Here is a 23,962-nt window from a genome sequence, read left to right on the forward strand (position 1 = left end):
GAGAAAAATGAGCTACTTGTCAGTGTTTGAGGTGGTTCACAACATTGTCATCATTTTTCCCTACTTTTCAGGGACACTAAACCCTGTTTTGTCTTAAAGGCTTTTTCTTGGAGGGGACAGCAGTGGGAGGGGAAGACAAGCCCTAAATTATTCTGCTCTTCAGCCCCAGTTACAAAAATACCAAGCAGCTTCTATTGAAACATGATCTCACATGGCTCTGGGCTGTGAATGGCAGCCAAGCCGCCCAGCCTGCAGCTCAACAAACAAGCAGAGACCACAATTTGTTCCAGTCGTTTATTTTGTACCATGGTATTTCAGAGCAGTGAATACAGATGGTTTGCTCTTCTAGGCTTCAGTACACACAACTATTGTGCCTAGACCTCAGTGGTTTATAGAAGCTCTATTTCATAAGTAAGTTGTACTTGATCACAGCACAAAAGTCCTTTACGGCTAGATCTAATACAGAGTTAGGGCTAGTGGGTTGGGAGCCTGATATCTGGGTGCCTGGACTCCTGCTACAGGGGACAGCAGACAGGCAGCTCTGAAGGGTGGTGCAGGAACCTGTCTATGAGCTCTTCCTACAGGTCACAGGAAATTCTGCTGCATGGCTGAGAGCTTCTGGAAAGCCATCTCTCCTGGGGCCCAGACACAGCCGGCTTGGGAGTGAGTCTGGAATGTTGTGTGGAAAATAACTGCCTACAACTGCTTGTTCAGTAAGCAGCACCTAAGTCAGTTCTTGGATCTAGCCCAGGGCTCTGTGACAGGCCTTTGGGTATCAGCAGTTTTAACTAGACTTGGATTCAAAGCATATTGCTTAAAGGTGTTCAATTAGACATAAATTTATAAATTTTGTATCAACAGTCAAATCTTTCAAATGAATATTGCTTTTTTAAAAAAATATCCTATCCCTGTAGCAATCCCTGAAATTATATTCCCGTAACATCTTTATCTTTATCATGCAAATAGCAGCGTGTAGGCAATTCAAATATAAAATAAACAACTCTGTCCAGTGGAAAAGTGAGGCACTTAGGCAAAGTGACGTGCAGTCACTCATGATCTATACAAGACTTAGGAACAATCATCAGACCTGATGCCCATTCTTGAGCTTGAACCACTGGACAGGCAAATGTTGTCTGGAGCTACTGCACGGTGGCAGCACTACCTTTGTTGTATCAAGATGGGTTTGTTTCATGTTTAAACTCACTCTCCTGAGCTCATTTCCTGTACCTCTCGCTCCAGAAGCCAGAATAACTCTGTTCCAATTCTCCATTTTTAGAGCAAGGATGGATTAGAGTAAGGTAAGCATCCTAAAGACATCAAGTTGACATTTCACAGGTGTGATGCAGAGGCAACATAGATTATGTTTTCGTACAGAAAATAAAGTTTGTTAACCAGGCCATATGTTGGTACTGTGTAATGCTTTTTGGTGTGCTGAACGGTGTGTTCCAGGAGCAATCTGGCTTTTCTGAAAGTCTAAAGAAGGCTTGAAAAAACACACACGAGCTCTTCAAGTGAGTCCATGCTTTGTGTTACTGAGGTGGTGGGGAAATTCCTTTTGAAGTCAACTTAGCCTTTTCCCTCTCCATTTCTTCTCTCTCAAACCCTGAACAACAGACGGACCTGCCCTTGGTGAACCGAGCGCAGCATTTCCGCATCTCCTGGAGCGCAGCTTCACACTTGGACTCCACGTAGTTGTTTGCTGGAAAAGGAGGAGACACCAGGTCTGCAGAGAGGAACAGGCTTTGTTCCCTGAGGGAGCACACCCTGCCCAGCTCTGCAGCTGCTTACAAGCATTCCATCATTTTCTTGCTCACAGCTGTCTAAGGCTGTGGCTCTCTGTGACTCAGAGAAGAGTCCTGCAGGAAGAGACTCAGGCTGGTTTGAGTTAAGAACCCCCTGCCCAGAAACATGCACAGCCCCCTGCTCTGCCCTGGATGAGCTCTGCAAGCACTACACAGCTGCACTCTGACTTTTAAAAGATTAAAAGAAGTAACAGCTGCATAATGTGAGACACACAGCACCCGTGGAGAGCCCCGAAAGCAGCAGTGAACACCTTCTGGTTAATGAGCAAACCACACTGCTGTGATCACTGGGCTATGAATTCCCTGACTGGGTTGATGAGTGAGCTGTAATACAAACACAGAGATCGCCCCTGAGAAAAGGGTTGTGGTGATTTCTGCAAGCTGGCAGCCCAGGAGGCACAGCAGGCTCTTGGAGAGGAGAGCTGATCTCTCTCTGCCATAACCTGCAGTTGATGAGTGCTCCGAGGCTCTCCTAATTGTCCCTCTGCATTTGCAGCTTTGTTTCTCCTAACTGTCCCTCTGCCTTTGCAGCTTTGTTTCTAAAACTGTACCTATGTACAGGCACACCATCATCTGTCAAGGATGCATTGCTGAAAGTCACACACAGATAGAAAAACACAAAAGAGATTTACAGCAGGCATTCAGTCTCACAGAGGAGCAGCAAGATCTTTGGAACAATGACTTTTGAGAAGTCAGCATCTCCCAAAGGTGCAGCTCCCACCCTCCATCTCACACACTGGGTACAGTGACTGTGCATTCCTCAGTTAAGGCTCTGTACTTTAATTTTTACAGGGGAAAATTGCTTTGCTCTCTGTCAACAGCTGCTTCATCTGTGCCCATCAGACAGCTCCACAGCACAAAACATGAACAGCAGCAGTGACAGGGACTGGACATGCAGCAAAGAGCTTCTCTGCCAACACTTAACCATTCAGATCAACACTGTACACAAACCTACACAGACAAAACACTTGGAATAACTTCCACAAATGTTATAAAAAGAACATTGCCACAGATGGGACCAAAACAGGGTCAACCATCAGCTTTTAAGTGCAGTAATATAGGGAGAGAAGGCAGTTCTTTGTGGGAGAATGCTCCAAACCATCTCACACCTCAAGGACAGATCACCTAACCCGTTCCTGACAGAGCTCTTGAAACATCCCTGGAGCAGCTCTGCAGTCTTCTCATACCATCCACCTACTCCCTCACTAACCACACTGTAAGAGAGCTTATTATAAATGTCTAGCTCTCCCTGCCCACAGCTGAGTCCCAAAAATACACCTGGGATCTCACTGCCAGCATGGAGCACTCTACAAGCACATTACTGTTACTAATGATCTGCTTTATACTAATGAGGTCTCATTATTTACAATTAAGCACAAAGCAATTCTATTAAAGTCAGACATTATAATTTTGTTCATTTTGCAACCAGCTAATGTGATTTGTTCCTTCTCAAGGTGAAAGGACAAGGTTAATTTAAAAGAATTAAGTTCCACCAAAAATCAGGACACCAAAGACAAAATGACATTTGGTACCTTGCAAGCATTTCTGTATTTCACAGGCTTGTTTCTGGCAGGGATCCTTCCGGGACATGTTCAGGAACTAAAATGACAGAAAATGTTACTGTAGATCAGGGATCTCCTCAGGGAGTGGGGAAAGACAATGTCCTACAGCCACATCTTTCAGGAGCTCCCCATTTCCCCCACTGCCATCATTCAGAAAACATCTACAGCTGCTTCCAGGTGCCTGCCAACATACACAAGAACTCTGTCTGGCTAAAAGATGATGATGGGGACAATGAATAAAGGAAGTTTAATGCAACTAAGCCTTCTTCTTTTCTCTAGTTAAAATGTATCCTTTTCCACATGGATTTACAAAGATTCCAGAAAATATTCAAATTAACATGGCTGACTAAATTTTAAGAGTTTTCTATCTCTAGACCTTATACTGAGACATGTATTTATGTGAAATCCACCTCTGTGAGCTTTACACAACCAAAGACTTGGTGGCAAGTCATGGAACCACAGCTGGAGAAGGCATTTAAAAAAACAATCACCCAAACAACTCAGTTATGTATATGCCATAAAGCCAACAAGAAAGGCTCTTTTCATTTTGTTTCAGGAGGAAGTCTCTTGGAAATCCTCTCCCTCTGTCCAAAAAACCCCTCAACCAGATTGGAGGACAGCTCCATCTTGTTCAAACCCATTAGAGAAGGATTTCAGACACCTGAGTTGATTTTTCTGCAGCTGAGACACCTGTAACTGTGTCAGTGTAAGATCAAAAGCCAAGCAAAAGCTGGTGGTACCAGTAGTTGGATGGGAGACCTCTGAGGAAAGCACCAGTGTCACTGAAAGTGGTGGTGAGACTGAACCCTCTGAGGCTCTGCTCAGAGCTGGGAGCTGCTGCCTGTCCAGTTTCTGACAAGCCACAGCCCCCAGCAGTTTGCAGTGTCACCAGGGCATTGCTTGCAGCATCCTGGCCGAATTCCATCTGGGGCAATCACATTCTGCCTACCTAGAACTCCCCCTGATGCTTCACTAGGTCACAATACTCCTCTTCACTGCCTGTCCTAAACTCTGGTGTGATGCTGCTGTGTGTGGTTTAACTGCTTCCACCTCAAAGGTGGCTGCATTTCAGTGGAGAGAGAACCTTTTATTGTACAAAACAGACAATGGCATCTTCCTAGAGCCACTGCTCCTGCAAGACAAAAATTCATACTGAAGAAAGACTGGGGGTAAACAGTGCACAGTACAAAGCAGGGGTAATGTCGGCACATACCAGATTAATCCCCAGGCACGAGTTTAAGCAGCAGTTCTTCAACACCATCAAGCTGAAAGTGACAAGGAAAAGTTCAATACGTCTACAGTTACTGTGGTTGAGCTAATGGACTTCAACAAAGTAACAGTCCTTTGCCGTCCCTCAAGGATCTCAAATGACTTCACAAACAGGAATGACTATGTTCTATTGTCGCCACCATCCTTACCATGAGATGGTGCTCTATCTCCCAAACGCGAGAGTTACTATCCCTGTACTGCTCACCCTGGGACAGCTGCCACATGTGAGGCAGCCGGGATGGGGGGAGCTGGCTGGGTCGCAGCGCCTCACCCAGGGGAACCTGAACTCTTTGGATCCGAGCCCTCAGCATACCTTCCTCCTGGGGGAGAGTAACAAACAGAGCAGGCAGTTACTGGCAGAGGCACCTGAAACAGCAACGCTACAACCAGGGGGAAGCTCAAAGCGCACACTTGCCTCTTCCGCAGCCACGAGCCAGGTTTTGCGGTGCTCATCGCAGTAAACCCCCACGCGGCGCACCCAGAGGCGCACGGGAGGAGCGCGGGCCTCCCCTCCCTGTGCCATCCCTCGGGCGCTGCCGCAGCTCAGCCGGACGGCATCGGCCCGCGGGCTGCACTCGCGGCCTCCGGAGCTCCGAGCACATCCACGGGGAGAGCTCCCGCAGCCGGCAGCCAGGTGGTGTCTGACTCTCGGAGGAGATGCTACGTGCGGAAATGTCCCTAAAAGTCAGCTCGAGAGGCTGAGGTGGCGCCTAAGCCAGCGGAAACGTCAGGCCAAGTCGTACAGTGGGACACGCGGGCCGGGTGGCGTTGGTAAGGCATTCTGGGGCAAAAGGTGCTATTGGTACCGAGTTAAACCCTGGGAGTATTGGCTTTGCTCATTCCACTAACAGTCCTATTAACAGTCTTTGTGCAAAATGGGGGGAAAAAGAGGTGTCTAAATCCCAAAAGCAAAACTGGTGAGCAGCAGTGAGGTGAGCTCAGCAGGAACGGAGATCACTCCGGAGATAGAGCACAGGGCTCGGTGAGCAGGACTCTCATCTTTGGAGCTCGCTGAGCTGTCGGGGTGCAGGGTCCTTTGTCTCATCTCTCGGGGTGGCAGCACTGTCCATTCACACCCAAACTCCTCGGGAGCAGCGCTCAGGACTGTGTCACTCGGCTTTTGGCTGGTCACAGAGAGCCACCGACACGGGCAGAGGAGCTTGGGGCACTGAGTGCTGTGCTACTGTAACTTTTGTGTAACAGCACGTTTATCTGTGTGCCAGTTAGATCGAGCTGAGCCATGAGCAAATGGAGGTCAGGGGAAATGATTCTCTTTGAACCCTAGAAGAGGTAATCAAAATGGTACAGACAGTCTTCATCCTTTATCTAGGTGTAAAGTAGAACAAAGTTAAGCTGTAACACATACAACATCCTACTGCTATGAAGCAGATGCAATATTCTTTATCCCAGTGAAACACAGTGGTCTTCTGAAAACTTGTAAGGTTATAAGGCATATTTCAAACAGGAGCAAGAAAATCTGGGTACAAAATAAAGGAGGGAAGGTCAGGGAGAGAAAAAAAAAAAACTTGTTATACATTGGGCTGCATATATAACAGAAAATACTCTTCCATGATGCCTTCCATATCTTACATCAGTGTTTCTCTATCTTTTTGAGCCAGAGGAGCACTCAGCCTTTTTGAGAACAAAACACCAACCACGGGTCAGCCTGAACAGCACCATCACAAAGAAAACTTTGAGTGTTCTTTTATTACTTCTGTTTTTCACCCATTCTGTTTGTTGCCTTGCTTGATGTGTGGGGATGTGTATGTGCCCCACACAAAGCAGCACTGTTCTGGCTGCCATCCTGTGATGAGGGACAGGCATTCCAAGGAATGCCCCACCAGCTGGATCACTGGCATTTAGAGGAATGTGACTGCAGCCTGACAAGCCTCACAAGGCCTTCAGGGATTAGGGTTAAAAGGACATTTCTGTAACTCTTTTCCCTTCTGCTTTACCCTAAGCCACATTACAAATTTAAACCCCTGTGTGGAAATGCAGAAATTGCCACTGATCATTTTCAGTCAGCTGAACATAATCACCCCAGGAGGAATTCGGCCAGGATACTCTGCAGTAAACTGCAAAAAGTTCCATCATGATCAGAAATGCCCAAGAACTTGCTCTCATTCCATTCAAAGCTGGAATTTTTACAAGTCATCATCCCCAGAACCAGAAGGCTCAAGACTGGCTCCAGTAATAGAAAAATGAGTCTCAGTAAATGAACTGTGTTTCCTACAGCAGGTAAGCTCTCCTGGAAGGTCTCCTCTCCAAACACTGCCCTGGTTCAGGCTGGCTGAACCACAGGGAGCAGGACCAAAGCACAGCATGCACATTTGTGTCCATGGGCAGTGGAGATGGCAGCAGTGACAGAGCCAGGACAACAGAACAAGGTCTCATGCAGAGGACACTGTGCAGAATGGGCAGAGGTCTGTGTGTGCTGTCACCCTGTGCCCCAAGCTCCCCCAGAACTGCAAAGCTCAAAGGCCCAGTCTGGCCTGTGGAGGTGCCCAGGTGGTGCCACATGGAAAACCCTGAGGTCAGGCAAAACCATCAGCTGGGTCTGGGGTGGGACAGGAATGGGGATCAGGGTGGGACAGGAATGGGATTGGGGTGGGACAGGAATGGGGATCAGGGTGGGACAGGAATGGGGTTCAAGGTGGGACAGGAATGGGATTGGGGTGGGACAGGAATGGGGATCAGGGTGGGACAGGAATGGGATTGGGATGGGACAGGAATGGGACTGGGGTGGGACAGGAATGGGGTTCAAGGTGGGACAGGAATGGGTCTGGGGTGGGACAGGAATGGGACTGGGGTGGGACAGGAATGGGGTTCAAGGTGGGACAGGTGTCTGCAGCACCCAAACACACCAAAGGAACTGGAGATTCCACAAGCACACACCCAGACAGTGCACCTGAAAACACACACAGTGTCTCATTGCTGCAGGTTTGATTAGAAAGCAAAAACAAAGCCTGAAGGAAGACATGGGGGGAAGGAGAAGAGAGCTTACTTATATTTTAAACAAGTTTTAAACCCAAGTTCTTACTCTGCTTGCTTCATAACCTATCAAAAACCCCATCACAACCAAGAAAAACCCCAACAGCTTAAATGTGCAGGATTGCAGCATCATCCTTTGAGACTTTAACATTCCCATTAACACTGCTGTAGAAGGCTGAGCTGTTCAAAGTGCTGCTTTGGGGAGATTCCAACCCCAGTCCTCACAGACAGGAATAAGACTGGCAGATGTTCTGTCCATCTTAGCATCAACCTTAGAAGTTTAATGCTGTTCTGGGACCTGGATGGATTTCTGAGCCATAATATATGGATAAATGTCAAAATGGCCAGGAGGAGGAATGCAGCTTGTAGTGACGACAATTTATTTGGTTTTAAGTTGGGTACATTAAAATATTTTATGGAAACAGTGACAGAAATTGCTCCAGATGCTGCCTGGACCACCCCAGAGCTGGAGGTCAGTGTGCTGAATAAACTGCACCCTTTATCACCTTTTGATCTAAAAAGCAGCAGGGAGTTCAGCTGCCATTTAGGCAGCAAGGAGGAGCAGTGCCGAGGCTCAGCAGTGCTGTGCTGCCACAGTTACACCCCAAAGCACGGCTGGCCAGCCTGGCCTTCCCCTGGGGCTTCAGAGCTGCCTGCACGCCTCAGGGCTACGAGCGTGCTGAGCCTTCCTGACAAACCCAGCCCGGCTCTGGCAACAGCTCGGGGATCTGGTGACTTAAGGGCATGTGCAGACACTCTAAAGCTTCTTCTTGGGGGTTTGACTCTACTCTGCCTGGAGCAAGCCCCTCTGACTCCACGCTCCGCTCTGCCCGACCTACGGAGGGGTAGCAGATGCTCACCGACCAGCCGGGCTGTCCAGCAGCGTGGGGAGGGCAGGCCGAGCTTTGGTGGGATCTAAAAAAACAGGAAGACAAAGAGATGGATATAATGCGGAGGGAGCCACGCAGAGGGGCGAGGGAGGGGACGCAAGAGCCGGGCCGGGGAGCAGGAGCGGGGGCAGAGCGGCCAAGCCGGGCAGGGAGGGCCGGAGGGGAGGGGGTGTGGCGCAGGCGTGGGGCCGGAGCGGCCATGGCGGGGCGGCCGGGCGGGAGGAGGGCGCAGCACATCGCCACAGCCACCGCGTTCCCCCGGGCCGGGGCCGGGCGGGCGGGCGGCCCTGGCCGTGAGGCGGCGGCGGGCGGGGGCCGGGCCGGGCCCGCCATGACCTACCTGCACCCGCGCCGTGACCGCCGCGCCGCGTGCGCCGCGCTAAGCCGTCCCCCGCCCCCCGGACCCGCCGCCTCCCCGCGCCTGCCCGCAGGCCCCGGAGGCCGGGCCCGGGGCCGAGCCGAGTGGGGTTAAGCCGGATCGGGCCGGGCCGTCCCGTCCAGGCCCGGCCCTGCCATCCCCCGCCGCTCCGCCCCGGGCATCGGCCGCCGGGCGGAACCCGGGCGGAACCCCGGCGCTGCCGCTCCCGTGGGCGGCACGGCCCTTCCGCCGCGCCGCACCGCTCGCCTCGCGGGAGGCTGCGCCGATTGGCTGGGAGGGCCCGCGAGCACGGCTGCTATTGGTGGATCCGCCGAGGGGGCGGGGCGAGGGCAGGCGGGCCGGGGGAGGCAACATGGCGGTGCAGGCGGTGCACCTGGAGGCGGACGCGTTCCTGGTGTGCCTGAACCACGCGCTGAGCACCGAGAAGGAGGAGGTCATGGGGCTCTGCATCGGAGAGGTACCGCCCGCGGGGGGGCGGCCCTGGGAGGGGCGGCTGGCGGCGCTGCCTGTGCGGGTTGTGGCCTGCGCGGGGCCGTGAGACGCGGGGCGCGGGCTGTGAGGCCGGCATCGCGCACGGAGCCACCCCGGCACCCCGCTCGTCTGCGGCCCTGGCAGCCGCCAGCGCCTGGGTCAGCTCTGGGAGAGTCGAAGCTCAGGAAGGCTTCCCGTGCCCGTACCCCCGCGTTCTGCGGTTCCCGTGCCCGTACCCCGCGTTCTGCCGTGCGCACCCCGATGCTCAGAGCGGCCGTGCCCCGCGGGTTGCTGTTTCTGTGGCAGAGGAATCTCTGATTTCCCCTCCGTGTCCTTAGGTGGACACCAGCAGAATCGTCCACATCCACTCTGTGATCATCCTGCGGCGCTCTGACAAGAGGAAGGACCGTGTGGAGATCTCACCGGAGCAGCTCTCAGCTGCTTCCACTGAAGCAGAGATATCCTTCAGCACGGACAGCCGCAGGCTGGCCAGTGGAGTGCTTTACCTCCTGGGCTGTGTTTTAGGCCTGCAGAGGGTTTGAAGCTGTCAGCTGGGAGGGCTGTGCTGGCTGTTGCCTTGCCTTGGAGTCTTTGTTGGTTCCAGCACTTGCAGTGGAATTGTGTTATAAATCATTATCATTGTTTTGTATTTAGTCACAGATAAAACTGCAGTGTGTTTGTGGAGGGGGTGGCAGTTCAGCAGGGAGGCCGAGTGCAAGAGGAAAGGTCAGCAAAGCTCCAGGTGCTGCACTGGAGCCTCTTCTCTGCACACACTCAGGGTGCTGCTTTGCACAGCTGCTGAAATGTTGTTTGTTGCCACATGCAAACCAAATCCAGTTTGCTTCTGCAGCAGTGGCTGCTGATGGTGCTGGGGAAGAGGCTCCCATCAGCTCCCTGCACTGTTTCTTGTCACTCCTCCAGAGGGATCTGTGTGGTCTTCACAGGGGTCCCAGGATGAGGGAAGAGATGAGAAGCTTGACTCCATGTTTCAGGAGGCTGATTTATAATTTTATGATATATATTATATTAAAAGAAAATTATATACTAAAACTATATTAAAGAATAAAAGAAAGGATTTCATCAGAAAGAATAGAATAGAAGAGGAATGATAACAAAGGCTTGTGGCTGACTAAGACAGTCTGGATAGCTGGACTGTGGTTGGACATTATTAGAAACAACCCCATGAGACCAATCCCAGATGCACCTGTTGCATTCCACAGCAGCAGATAACCATTGTTTACATTTTGTTCCTGAGGCCTCTCAGCTTCTCAAGAGAAAAAGTCCTAGCAAAAGGATTTCTCATAAAATGTCTGTGACAGATCTGGAATTCTGTTGCCTTTAAAGCTCTGCTATTTCCCCTGTGCATGCAGCCCTTCCCTTTGTCTCTGGGTTCTGCTTGGCTCCTTGACCCCCACACAGGCTGGCAGAGATGACAGGACGGCCCATGAGGGTGGTGGGCTGGTACCACTCCCACCCCCACATCACCGTGTGGCCCTCACACGTGGGTAAGAGCAGCCCTGGCTCTGAAACATTCCCTGATTGTCTGGGGGGCTGCAGGCCCCCCCCAGTGTAGCCCCATTGCTGTGTGTGCTCTCCAAGGACTCAGAGGTGGCCCAGGAGTCACAGATCAGCTACTGCTGGTACTGCTGTTCTTGCAGATAGAAAAACCACACCTTGGGTGTGGGGAACAGCAAAAACAGCTGTGGGGATCCTGGGCCTGCTGTGATGAGTTCTGGTATCTGTGAGTGTTAATGCATAGCTAAAAACTCTTACAACAGAACTACCTGAGTACCTTATATGTGTTGGACTTCATGGTGACCTGTAGCAGCAGCTGGCTGTGAGATAATTTCTTGGTTTTGTGAGCTCATCTTCTATTTTTAAGATTTTCTATGTACATTTTAAATTGGATCAAGTTCTGTGTTTAAACTCAAGTCACCCAGAGTGAGGATGTAAACAGAGTTTGTGACATTTGTTACCAAATTCCAGTCACCCTTGAGAAGGTGGCAGATCATTTCCCAGTGCTGCAGGGGAGCAGGGCAGCTCTCACTCCCATTTCTGTCCTGCAGATGTCCGCACACAGGCCATGTATCAGATGATGGACCAAGGCTTTGTGGGGCTCATCTTTTCCTGCTTCATTGAGGACAAGAACACCAAGGTAGGCAACTTAAAAATGGCAACAAACCCTCCAGGGGCTCATGAGAAATATCAGGGCAGAGCTGAAGTCCTTGGCTGCAGCCTGCAAGAAGGGCAGAGCTGTGCTGGGAGCACATGGAAAGCACAGTGGGAGTGGTTTGGATTGTGATCCCAAGGACAGGAGGACAAGTGCTGATGGCCCTGAGCTGCCCAGGGGCTGCAGCAGCAGAATGTCCTCTGGAATGGGCCAGGGCTCTTCCCTCAGGTGTCCAGCCCAGCACACACAGCTCTGCCCCTGTTCCAGCCTCTCCAGGAGGTGTGGCTGTTGTGTGAGATGAGCTGACAGTCAGGTCTGGGCTGTCCAGGCAGCTGCTGATGAAGAGTTTTTTCATTTTTCATCATTTTCATCATATCAAGGTATGCCTTAAGCACCTCCAACAAGCAAATCACAGCAAAATCTCTGGAATTCTATTGAAAGCTTCCCAAAGGAATGTGTCTTTGCCTTTTAGATGGTTTTTTGCCTTTGGAATCTGACTTTATGCTGTCTTGCTCAGACAGGTAGAATTCTCTACACCTGTTTCCAGTCTGTTCAGGCCCAGAAGAGCTCAGAGTGAGTACAGAAGAGTATTAGATCTGATTGTATTTTGTCTTGTCTCTCCTTTCTCTGGCTTGTCTCTAATAAGTGGCTTCTCAGCCTGCTGTGAGGAGCAAATGCACAGAGATGCCTGCACAGGGCCTCTTGACTTCTGTTCCTGCTGGAAGAGAATCTAAAGATGAGCAGTGATTCTTTTAGCCTAGATAATTAATTCTGGTAAGATTTGAGGTCAGGGTGGGGATTTGTGCTGCAATTTGGTGTGTAGCAGCAGCACCACCTTTTTGCTTCCAGCTCTAGAGGTCAAGCCCTCAGGTTTGCACCTTTCAATTAAAATTCAAGACAAGTATGTGGATATAAAATGCTTCCCTTTGCCTGTCAGCTCAGACATGTGTTCCAAAAGTGGATGTGCAGCACTGCCAGCCTTGGACAGACTGTTGCAAGGTTGTAGAAGTCAGTTTTTTGTTTGCTGCTTTTAATTCTATCTCATACCCTTCTAGATATGACAGGATTGAAATTCCCATTCATGTTGTCCCCCATGAAACCATTGGGAAGGTGTGTCTGGAGTCAGCTGTGGAGCTGCCCAAGATCCTGTGCCAAGAAGAGCAGGATGCCTACAGGAGAATTCACAGGTAACAGCCCTGGGCTCTGCCCCTCTCCAAGGCTGCCTTTGCTGACATGTTCTACTGTTGCTGTAATAAAGTCTTAGCAAAGCCTTAGCAAAGCTGTAGAAATTAAGGATTAGCAGCTCCTGTGCCTCTGTAGAACTTACTGAAGTCTGCAGAACTGAGCCTGAGGTTAGCAGCAGAATTTTGGGGTTTTAATCCTTGTGAATGTGCAGGGCTTCAGCAGATGAAGAGGTTCAGGTGTGCCTGTGGGCAGCTGTTTTACAGCCTGTGTTTAATTCACAATTCCCTGCTGCCTTGTCTCTAACCTGCTTTCTTTTCCTTCCCTTAGCCTCACCCACCTTGACTCTGTAACCAAGATCCATAATGGCTCAGGTAAGGATTCCTTCCTTTCCTGCATGTGACAATCCAGGGTGCTGCTCCCAGAGGCAAAATGGTGGAATCTTGTTACACAAGAACAGAATTATAACTAGGAACTTAAAACTTCAGAGGCTCTAAAACACCCTAATCCTGGGTGAATCGTGAATGTTGTATCCTTCAGGCTTTGTAGAATTGGTTAGAATTAAGGAAGACTTTGGGATTGTTTGGGGTTTTGGGGCTTGGTTTGTTTATTTTTTCTGTTGGAACAGGAAAGGGGATTTGGGATTTGTTGAGTGTTAAAGTAGTGTCTGGCTGCCCTGTGGGTGTGACATCTTTCCTTTTGCCACTGTGATGGGGTCAATCCTAATCCCACTTCTGTTCCAAGTTTATCACCCCATTGTCCATTCTCACACATTTAGGAAATGTGATGTTCTGTGACGCTTCTAAATTTAGAAATTAATTAGCATCAGTGATTAGCTGTGTGCAGATTTTCATTGTCATCCCTGCCTGGGTCACACTGAAATGGTGTTTCCCTGTTAGAAGCTGCTGGCTCTGACCTTCCAGTGCAGATGTGTGGCTGCCATGGGCAGGGTGCTGGAGGCTTTCCTTGGCTGGCTGCTGCCTTTGGGGGTGTTGTAGCACACTGAGTCTTTTGTGTGCTGTCCTGGCATGATGTGTTGTTGCTCTTTGCAGTGTTCACAAAGAACCTCTGCAGCCAAATGTCTGCCATCAGCGGGCCCCTGCTGCAGTGGCTGGAGGACAGGCTGGAGCAGAACAAACAGCGCATGCAGGAGCTGCAGCAGGAGAAGGAGCAGCTGCTGGAGGAACTTGCTGCTTTGGAGTGAGGAGGAAATGCAGACCCTTCAGGAAAGTGATGTGAAAAAATCTTCAAGGAACTACTCCAGGCTGAAGGGTGGCCCTGGATTGCCTCAGTGGAGGTACTGGCTGTGCCTCTTCTCTTGCAGCAAAGAGCACAGCTCCAGGATCAGGACTTTACCTGCCCCAGCCTGGTGCAAAGCACTGCTGTGGCTGCAGTTGCTGCACTTCTGGCTCAGGGGTGGGGCTGGGCAGCACCTGAATGCTCCTGTTCTGGAGAGCACACACCTAGGGAACCTGTTGTTTCACCCTCTATGTTTTGACAGAAGTGCTATTGCTTTACATGTATTCCAGGAGCTTGTAACAGGAGGGTTAGAGGGGAAAAGTGTCTCTGCTGTCATATATGATGCTGCCTACTTCTGCCTTCCCTTAGTAGCTTCAGTTGACCATGATCTTATATCTAATAATGTTCTGGATCACTGGTCCTTCATCCAGGCAGGCAGGAGGTGGGAGGGAAGCTTGGGAACAGACCTGGAAGATCTTTGACATAGGATCTGTGTTGAGCATATGTCAAACCAAATAAACAATTCCAAAGCTAGAGCTGTTGGGAGTAGAAATGAAATTAATGCTATCCAGTGCCTGCATTTTTTGGTCAGTCTGTATTCTGTGTCTAATTCTGGTGTGTGCCCAGCACTGAGCTTCTCTAGAAAATGAAGTTTCTGCTGGCTCAGTGAGGGGACTGTGGTTCCTTCCCAGAGGGACGAAGGCTGAGGTGCTGGGCAGAGAACTCATGGATATACTAGTCTGACATTCTTCCATGCTGAACTTAACTGCAGAAATTTCCTAAGACTGGAATGAAATAGCTGTTGTTGAATTAATGCCTTTAACTGTTTTTGCTGTTGCATTTCACAGTGTCCCCCATCATGTACATCCTCATCTGTGTTCTGTTGTGTGGATCTGTCTCATGTGAGCAAAGGATGGGACAGTTACAGTGACAGAGCTGAGGCACTCCCTGCCATGACAGCCAGGATTGCTCAGCAGCTGTGAAGTGCTGTCAGGTGTGAAATCCCTTAACCCCATTGCTTGGTCAGACTTGACTTTTCAATCTTTCTACATTTCTACTGGCAAATCCCCTAAGAGTAGAACTTCCTTGAAGTGTATTGCTCACTACTGTTTTCTTTTTCCTTAGAAGTGCTGTGAATAGTAATTAATCAGCTTTGGAACAGTCAGTGGTTTTGTGCTGTTGCTTTTGCTGTTGGTTTCTAGTTCCAATGCTCCTTACCTTCATCATTGCAGGAGAAGGGAGGGTGATGCCTCAGTGGCCCCAGGCTTCATGAGGGCTCCTGGGAGATGAGCCAGCAGCTCTGGGCCTCCTGGAATGGGGATCCTTGGATTGTAATCCCAGTGACCAAAGGATGTTACTGACTGTGCTGATCCACAGCCAGGAGAGCTGGGCTGCTACCAGGGTTCTGTATTCCTACACAGCCACGATTAAACTGAAACAAAGTAGCCTGGTTTATTGCAAGAGTTTGTATTAAACTGGCATTTATTGATTATCAGAATTATTAAGCCCCTGAGCAATTTGCTTACAGAAGGGACAAACACTATAACACACATTGCTGCATTTCATATGAGACTTAAGCCACGACAAGACCTACTCATCCTTGGGGAAAGTTTGAATCTGCTTTCCCCAACCTGATCTTCTGCATCTATTTTAGTTCCTGTGAAATCTCAAGGATAGAGGTACACTACTTACTGAGAATTAAAGGGCTTTGGAGAAATTCACATATTCTGTTAATGGATTTAAGGCACCATCTACCTACCACTTAATTTTAACAAAAACAGCCAAGCATCTCTCAGGGAAGTCTACATGGGAGAATATCTGAACCATGTTGAAGCCCAACTCAGGTATGCCCCTTTTCCTGCCTTGGAGTCATTCAGAATCAGAGGACTTAGGCTGGTGGGCTTGGACTTTCTTGCCTCTGGCAATTGCAGCCAGATGCACAGGGAGCAGTTCTTCAGCACACACACAGAGTCTACAGCATATCAGCTGCCCACATTAAACAGTAAATCCCTTACTCACTGGAGTCACTGAAGACATGCTATGTGTAAGTGCTGCTCAGAAATTTCACTACTCTCTATACAAAATGTAAGTAGCACCAAGAAAGGAGGTATATTGAGATATCAGAAGGAATCTTCCAGCTTGGTTTTCACAGCAAAATCAGCACTGAGCTTCTTCATGACCTCTGCGTGACTCAGCCCATGCTGCTGTCTCTTAGCAAGGGCATAGTTTTCTTTGACATACTTGGCAAAGGGTGTGAGCTGTGTCCTGGCAGGGGTGCCTGCCCTGCCTGGGGGCTGCCTCAGGGCCAGCTGCCCCCCGCAGAAGGCGCAGACGAACCGCGCCGTGTCCAGGGACCGCGAGTGCCGCCCGATCCTGAAAGGCAACAACCAAACCTGCATTCCATGGGCTGTGGGAGAGGGCCCTTGCTCTGCTGCTCAGGCCTAAGGCAGCATTTTGGAACAGGGAACAATGCATTACACAGTGGTACAATCAAATCCGTGTTACACTTCTCTACCCTCGTATTTTTTCCACTGCTCTTTCAGCTTGGTTCCTTCCTGTATCTCTTCTCTCAGCCTACCAGTATGAAGTGCTACATTATTTCCAACTACCTCCACAACCCATGCATATATCAACTGCCTCTTGGAGTTTCTCCTCAAAGATGTCATTAAAAAAAATATTCTCAATGCTCTGTAGCATCTAAACAACCACTGCATTGCATAATCCTAATAAACACTTTGGGGTATGTGAGGTGTTTCCTCCCAGTACTTCTGGCAGTCACACATACAATCCTGAGGTAAAAAAAACCCCATAAATGGTGTCATTGCAGGTTGTGTCCCAGTGTCAATCCTTCCCATCATAGTGCTGCTCACATCTGTGAGGGTGCAGATATAATTTAAAGTCATCAAGACTTTAAGCTGGAAGCTTCCTCTGGTAGTTTTATCTAGTATCTAATCACTCAAATATTCTGTGCCCAGTTTTTATGGGGATTTGTTCCTTCAAAGCTTAGGTACATATCTCTTACTGCTTCCCAAAGACCTTCCCTCATCACCAGTGGTCCTCAGATGATGTTTCTGCCTGTCCTGACCTCTAAACTAGAACTGAAACTATCTGGAAACAAATGCGGAATCACATACTGAGGTTCTGTAGGCTCTGGAAAACACCAGAATATCCAAACTGCTTTACTATTTCAGAGAACCCTGATTTCTAGACACAGGAGAGTGCCAAGTTAGAAAGTTAATCCGCAGTCACATGCAAGATGAAAACATTACTCACGTAGCTTTGCAGCGACCACACTCGTAGGTGAATTTGTAATTGATCTCATAGCTGTGGCAGCGTGTCACCACTGGCAGCTCTGGGTGAATGACAGCTGCTTTGTTGGCATAGAACCTCCAGAAGCGCCCGTGCCCGTCCCGCACGCCGCTGATGAGCCAGGTGGCTGCGTGGCAAACCTCGTGGATCAGCGTGTCCCGCAGGCGATCTCGGGGAAAGCAAACAAAAACAAACATCAAAAACAAACAAACGTGTGGGGAAGAACAAACTCACCTGTGGTCACTGCTTCAGGCCTCTGACACTCACTCTGAATCAAGATGCAAGTATTATTTTGAAGGTTAAAATTACCGATGTCTTGATAAGCTAAAATGCTCCAAACCAAGGTTTTACTTTGTGCATTTCCAGTTTTTGATCAGCCCCAATTCTGCATCCTAGTTACTCCCCCACACACCTCATCTGTTTGGGGTTTTTTGTTTGGTTGGTAAAGCTGCACCACTCCTGCAAGTGTTTAAGGCTAGGTTGGGCAGGGCTTGAAGAAACCTAATTCTAGTGGAAGGTGTCCCTGCCCACAGCAGGGAATTAGTACAAGACAGTTTTTAAGATCCCTTTCAATCCAAACCATTTTATGATTCATTTTCCCATATTGGGAGGGGATGAGGGAGAAATAACAATCACAGCACCACATAACAGAACTTAATTTGGCACTGCCCTGTCTTTATTCCAGCTTTAAACACTACCAACAAGGTGTCTTGGTGTGATGGAAGAAGTCAGATTTTAGACTGCCATTATAACACAGAATTAGAGTCCAACACCTAACCTGTAGGTCTTCAAATCATTAAGAAATATAAACAACAGTGCAGTTACTGTGACTACATCTCTGTTCTCACATTTTGTGTATTTGCCCAGGCTCTCAGAAGGGCTATGAAATGTGGATAAATCCATACATGTATTTATTAATTTGTACAACATAATATAAAATTTTGAAGCAGGCTCCAGTACCAGATCTCTTAGTCAGATTTTTGTTTTTATCTCTAAAACTTGCTTCCTCAAAGAAGAATCAACAGACCCTTTCTTGACCTACCTGCAGAGTCACAGACCTTCTCAGAGAGTTCAATGCGAGCGTAACGCTTCCCTTCAGGGCCTCCCCTCTGCCCCGTTACACAGTACCCCGCTGTCTTCCTCATTTTCTTATTCCAGATTATTTCCATGTCCTCTGGTAACTGAAAAACAAAACAGTGCATGTAGACTGTCCTCTCCTCTTACCTTCTGGCCCTCAGGGTTCCCCTTGTATTTAGTGCAAAGCTATTCCAGGATGTCTCTGTTGGTGCCCTTAACACTCAAGATGCCAACTCCCCTCCATGGCCTCATTCCCACCATCAGTTTTTCTATAACCAACAATGGGGATTTCACAATGCAGGGTGAGACAGGAGTACTTAGTTCTTCTATTCTACTTCCAAGTACCTCCAGTTACAGGGCTGAAGCACTGGGCAGTAACATGTTCTGCTTCAGGAATAGTGAGTCTGTTCAGCTCAGTTTTATGTGAAACCATGACCTCTGCCTGTCAGCTCAACATTTTCTCATCTGCATAAAAACCACTTTCCTTGCTGGGGGAAATTCCATTGGAATTACTGAGGGCAATGCCCTTCTTTCAAGGATATTTCTCACCAGAGGAGGGTCCCCAATATCCCAGATGATGATCCCAGGTCAGGACAGTTCTCTGAAACTGAGCCTTAAATCTGAAACACAACTTGTAGCTTTATGCTCACCCTAAACTGTTATTTGAAATATCACCTTTTTAATCTGCTCCAGAAAGGCAGACATGAACATCCAATAGGAAGGAACACAGATTATGTGCAGCATTTCCATTACAGCTGGGAAAGCAAAGCCAAGCTGAAAACTGCTGCATCACAGTGGTGACAAACCCCTTCTGAAGAAATTGCCTGGACTAATTCAAACATAACCCACTGCCATAAAGCTTAACTTCTACAACATGAAGAGGATAAAGAGCAATCACATCAAAAAGTGAGGAGCACATAGTAACCAGCATTTTAGAATGGTAGTTCTTGTTTTGAAACCAACCTTCTGCTCAAAGATAGTACTATTAAACAGCCTGTAGAGCTTCTGGGCCAGCTCCTCTTTATTTTTCTTGAAATACTTCACATACTGGGAGGCTGGATTTGACAGATCTTGCAAAAAACAACCAGGCACTGAACATACCCTGGGCCTGCAAGAAAAGCCATTAAGCAGTTTGCTGAAGTACAGACATATGGAAAAACACAGGGAAAAATAATGGCTACTTGAAATCCAATTAAGATCTCAGGGATGCTTCAAGTGGCATCAACCTCTCCTGACTTTCCACCAGCTTGCCCTCATGAGGCCATGGCTGTCCTCTTACCCTCTAAAGGCATGAAGGGGCAGAGCTGTTGCAACAGTCCTGCAGTTACTTCATTAATTCACAAAAATTAGATTATGAAGACTCCTAAGTAGGAAAAGAGATTTTGTGACACAGCAAGCCACAACTATACCAAAATTTAATGAATATATTAACAGCTCTAACGTGATCATCACAACAAAGGTGTGTTTTCAGAAACACACAAAGATAGTCCAGGAATGCTCAGGAAGCATTTCAGAAGTAGATACTCCACCTGGATTACTAACTCCAATGCTGCAGCATTCTGACCTTTTAAAGTCTCACCTTTAAAGATATCATTTAAAGGTTTGGTATTGAACACACCACTATAAAATGATTCAAGGAAACAGCACATGGCCAGGAGGCATCATAAGGGCAGCTATTAGAAATGAAAAATGCATTCTTTTGAGAAGTCTAAGCTGTACGTACATATAGACAAAGAAACACAAGTTCTCCAAGTTATAAGGGTACAGATAAAAAAAAAAATCAATACACTCTTGTTTAAAAGGTATTAATTACTAATATAATGAGTTTTGGCATCTTTTCAGAGGTAAGCAGCTGGATATATACAATCTGTAGAGCCACCACATGCTGTACAAGACAAGGAATAGCAAGAGAGATAACATTTAAAAAGAAGATTTGTCATTTGTCAGATTTATTTGTCATCAATTCCCCTAGGCAGAGATCAGTTTATATTCTCCCTTTCACACTGGAGACTGAAAACTGTTTTCCAGCTATTCAACCATTAAAAACGCTGAATTAGTAGAAGTTTCTAGGTAGCAGAGGAATCACATCATCCCATGTAAAATGCTTAGCATCTCTTTGTCCATCTGTAATTGTCCTAGAACACAGGAACAATGGAGAAACACTCACCTTTTCTCTGTCTTTGCTGACTGTGAGCAACTGACTGATCCATTCCCAGGAATTCTTGCAGGAGTTGTTATCATGGAAGGTGTTCCTTGAAGTGAAATGGATTTTGGCTTTGGTGTCTTGACTCCCTCCCCTTTCACAGGCTGTGCATCTTTGCAGGGTGGCTTGATGTTTTCTAGTTCAACAGGAAGAGTCACAGGATTACACAGCATACATAAAAAAAAAATCAAAGAATCATTAGAAACCACCAAAAGGATCCACCAGCTTTGCTTTCAGAATAATTTGAAAAATGAATAGTGCCTACAATGATAAAAACAAGCAATAGTTTTACATCTTGATTTTACATTTTGATAGCACAAGATGACTTTTCTGAATACTCAGAGGAGTAATTTTTGATTGCACCAAAATCCTTTTCAAGGTGCTGGGCTGCACCTCAGAGGTTGATGCCCCACAAATGGAAAGAACCAGACAATTCCCACTGCAGTTAGCTCAGGACTGCTCACCTGTTGTGCTTGGCTGAAACACAGATTTACTTGTGCTCAGGACTGGTTTGCGGGGCAGACTTCGCTTCTTTATCCGTTCCATCAAAGATCCAAAACTCTCATCTGAGCTGTCTGAGTCCACCCCTGCACCACGTCCCAGGGCCACAGTTGGCAATTTATTTTCTGTATTTTCACAGCTTCTTTCTTTCCTTCTAACAAGCAAATCTGGACTGCCTTTGAAAAGTGACTGTTTCCGATTTTGTGGAGGTGAAAGGTTTTTGCACTTCTGACTCTCCCTCAAGTCTTTCACTCCCTCTTTTTGGTGGTTATGGCACGGGCTGTCTACAAAGACAGAATCTTCAGTGTCACTTGAAGTGTCTGGATACTGCAATTCTTGGCAGCAAGTGTTTCTCTTTCCAGGAGTCATCAGCTTTTTTGGGGTCTGACGATCTTTCCGTGCTGCAATTCAAAAGAAAGAGCTTGAAGTTCTGGGGACTGCATTTAGGAGATTTGCCTTTGTCTTAACACAGAATAAATCCCTTGAAAGATAGGAAAACACAACAGTAAAGCATCTTATAATTTTTTTTATTAGAGATGATTGCTTACCACTCTTGGTTGTACTCTTTTTCACCTTCAAGTCCAAGAAGAAATCATCCGAGTCATCAATGAAGTCTTTCAAACTGTAAAGAGAAAAAAAGGCAAATTGTGTGGAATAAAGGTAGGAGTAAGCAGAAAAATAGAGCAGTAAGTGTGCCTTACTAAAACAGCAATCCAAAAAAAGCCACCCAATATAACATTATCAGCTGCTCACAGCAAATGTCACCAACTGCATCCATGAACAGGAATGGGAAGAACATGTGAACCTCCAAATATCCCTTTTTACATTTGCCCTGAACATGACTGAAGATGTTAACAGGTCTGTCTGCACTCTTGCCTAGATCGGCCTATGAATCAATACAACTTTAAATTGTTTTCTTCTATTCTGATTAAATATGTAAAATGCAAATATTATACAGAACACTAAGATGTGAACACAGAAAATTCATTAATGACAGCACCCACCTTGTATCTGCCTTTTTGGGAACAGATTTGGGAGTTTTCAGTCTAGCTAGAACTGAAACAAAAGAAGATTATTTAAGAACAAGGTTTTGTGTCTCTTGTTATGCATTTTTAAGAGTTTGCAACCAGTAAAAATTCGGTCTAAAGTATTTTCAAAAACCAAACATAATTATGTTTACATATAATTCCAACCCTCAATTCCTTAAAGCTGACAGCAGCTTTCTAGTCTCTGGAGACTAAAAAGGAAGCAAGTGAGTGACAGGGAACAGACAAAACTGAGGCAGTAAGAAAAACATAATGCAAGGCAAAAAGAGTGAAACCTGAGGCAATTTAAGAACACTCCCTGTGGCACTGACACTAAGACTGCAATGCAAGGAGAGAATTACTGTGCAGCACAAGCAATGAAAAGAAAGTAACATGTAAAAATGCTACACTGTAATCACACAGAAACGCGTCCTTTTCATACTCCTTCGTATCACAAACCAAGGTGTCATTACTTACACATTTCAAATTCGTCATCGCTGCTGGAAGACAAGTACAGGGCACTGCTGCAAAAATGAAATGCAGAACTTTAGGTCACAGCAGGATCTGCATCTCCACTGGTGTGAAACACCCGTGAACACAGAACCAAATATACATTGGGAAAAACACTGAAAGTCCCAAATAGGCTGAATTACTTTAACTCTTTATAGAAAGCTCGTTTCTTGTCTTACACGTGGTCTATGAGCTGTCAGAGCACATGTTATAGTAAGCCTGAAACCCCAGCCCAGGCACTGATGAGTAAGAAGCTCCTTTTGCATAAAGTGCACTTTAATAGAGCTGCCATGAATATTTAGCAAAATGCAGCAGCTGTCATACTGATATTTCAAGAGGCAGAATGGAGGCATTACCACCTGGACTGCTATGGCCATGCAAATGTAGAGGCTGCCCACAACATCCTTACCAAGTCATTTATTTCATTTTAGGAGAACATGAACAACTTCAAAAATACGTGATGCAGCTGCTTAAAAAACCAGGGAGACACCTTTTTTAAGATGGACATTACTTAAATCTTAAAGATTGCAATTCTGAAACACACTAATATCTACCAATCATCATGAAACAAACGAGGGTGTAATCTAGAATTATAAATCTATCTATATATATAATACATACTACATGCAACGTAGTATGGTGTATTTATATATAAATGCATGCATAATATGTAAATATATATGCACCTACATATATGTATATATATGTGAAGCAGAGTAGAAATTTTCCAAAGTAGAAATCCATTTTGATTTAAGTGAAATGTACATCTTTAAGCTAAGTCTGTAGCTTGCTGTGTAGTCTGCCTGCCTGCCTATTCTCATGAAGGGCCTGTGCTTAGAAAAACTGCTTCAGCCAAAAGACAACAGATTAGAAAAGAGCTGACAGAGCACAGCAACCTGACCCAAGAGTTCTTTCTAAGAGAAACAAGAATTAGTAGCAAGTTATCACGCAAAATCAGTAGAATAAATATGTATAAACCTATTGTAAAATGGCGTGCCTATGTATTTAAGAAAGACATAAAAAAAGATCTGAAGTTCCCAGAAGTACACGTCATTTTAAAAGAACGATTGCCACATGCGTCCAGCGCTGTAATAAACATACCAACTTTACAACTTTCACAAAAGTTGTAGAGTTTTTGTTTGTTTCTGCAAATCATATGTACTTAGAGATGTATATATGTGTATGTATATGTATATAGTTTAAATAGCTATATACTTAAGAATTCTATGTTAATGATTTAATAAAAACACGTCAGGACACACGGGCTGAGGCGCTGTCTCCCCCGGTGGCCCTCACCTGCCGCTCCGCCAGCCCTGGCTGCCCGCGGCGCCTCTCTCGGGGCTCCTGCCGTCCGCGGCCGCTGCCCCGCTCGCTGCCCGCCG

The 23,962-nt window shown here is 47.1% G+C and overlaps 4 protein-coding genes across 8 annotated transcripts; 1 reads left to right on the top strand and 3 right to left on the bottom strand.

Annotated features, from left to right (window-relative positions):
• Nucleotides 1–280: 280 nt before the first annotated feature.
• On the bottom strand, nt 281–8,911 carry CMC4 (C-X9-C motif containing 4). Of its 3 annotated transcripts, XM_063170395.1 has the most exons (4): nt 8,855–8,911; nt 8,485–8,539; nt 3,335–3,401; nt 281–1,699 (listed from the first exon to the last, which is right to left on the bottom strand). In XM_063170395.1, the coding sequence occupies exons 3-4, from the start codon at nt 3,390–3,392 to the stop codon at nt 1,530–1,532; spliced, it is 228 nt and encodes a 75-aa protein (XP_063026465.1). In that variant the 5' UTR covers nt 3,393–3,401; nt 8,485–8,539; nt 8,855–8,911; the 3' UTR covers nt 281–1,529. The 3 variants fall into 3 exon arrangements, with proteins under 3 accessions (XP_063026465.1, XP_063026467.1, XP_063026466.1); XM_063170397.1 differs by lacking the exon at nt 8,485–8,539 and having other exon boundaries at nt 8,855–8,877; XM_063170396.1 differs by lacking the exons at nt 8,485–8,539; nt 8,855–8,911 and adding an exon at nt 4,314–4,454.
• Nucleotides 1,586–8,918, bottom strand: MTCP1 (mature T cell proliferation 1). Of its 2 annotated transcripts, XR_010029733.1 has the most exons (7): nt 8,855–8,918; nt 8,485–8,539; nt 5,049–5,959; nt 4,783–4,953; nt 4,578–4,629; nt 3,335–3,401; nt 1,586–1,699 (listed from the first exon to the last, which is right to left on the bottom strand). XR_010029733.1 is itself a non-coding variant. In XM_063170394.1 (6 exons), the coding sequence occupies exons 3-5, from the start codon at nt 5,154–5,156 to the stop codon at nt 4,582–4,584; spliced, it is 327 nt and encodes a 108-aa protein (XP_063026464.1). In that variant the 5' UTR covers nt 5,157–5,959; nt 8,485–8,539; nt 8,855–8,918; the 3' UTR covers nt 4,356–4,496; nt 4,578–4,581. The 2 variants fall into 2 exon arrangements, 1 of the variants encoding a protein (XP_063026464.1); XM_063170394.1 differs by lacking the exons at nt 1,586–1,699; nt 3,335–3,401 and adding an exon at nt 4,356–4,496.
• Nucleotides 8,919–9,226: 308 nt separating this feature from the next.
• BRCC3 (BRCA1/BRCA2-containing complex subunit 3) lies at nt 9,227–14,513 on the top strand. Its single transcript, XM_063170401.1, has 8 exons — nt 9,227–9,350; nt 9,703–9,822; nt 10,782–10,869; nt 11,431–11,519; nt 12,052–12,107; nt 12,590–12,721; nt 13,047–13,090; nt 13,769–14,513. Exons 1-8 carry the CDS (start codon nt 9,246–9,248, stop codon nt 13,918–13,920), a joined length of 786 nt encoding a protein of 261 aa, XP_063026471.1. The 5' UTR covers nt 9,227–9,245; the 3' UTR covers nt 13,921–14,513.
• Nucleotides 14,514–15,406: 893 nt separating this feature from the next.
• Nucleotides 15,407–23,933, bottom strand: GCNA (germ cell nuclear acidic peptidase). Of its 2 annotated transcripts, none has more exons than XM_063170398.1 (10): nt 23,877–23,933; nt 22,548–22,594; nt 22,050–22,101; nt 21,594–21,667; nt 21,009–21,446; nt 20,509–20,680; nt 19,305–19,449; nt 18,307–18,445; nt 17,229–17,433; nt 15,407–16,328 (listed from the first exon to the last, which is right to left on the bottom strand). In XM_063170398.1, exons 2-10 carry the CDS (start codon nt 22,549–22,551, stop codon nt 16,076–16,078), a joined length of 1,482 nt encoding a protein of 493 aa, XP_063026468.1. In that variant the 5' UTR covers nt 22,552–22,594; nt 23,877–23,933; the 3' UTR covers nt 15,407–16,075. The 2 variants fall into 2 exon arrangements, with proteins under 2 accessions (XP_063026468.1, XP_063026469.1); XM_063170399.1 differs by having other exon boundaries at nt 22,548–22,591; nt 23,877–23,923.
• Between the last annotated feature and the right edge of the window lie 29 nt (nt 23,934–23,962).

The sequence above is a fragment of the Melospiza melodia genome, chromosome 16 (genome assembly GCF_035770615.1).
Source record: "Melospiza melodia melodia isolate bMelMel2 chromosome 16, bMelMel2.pri, whole genome shotgun sequence".
NCBI classification, from domain to species: Eukaryota; Metazoa; Chordata; class Aves; order Passeriformes; family Passerellidae; genus Melospiza; species Melospiza melodia.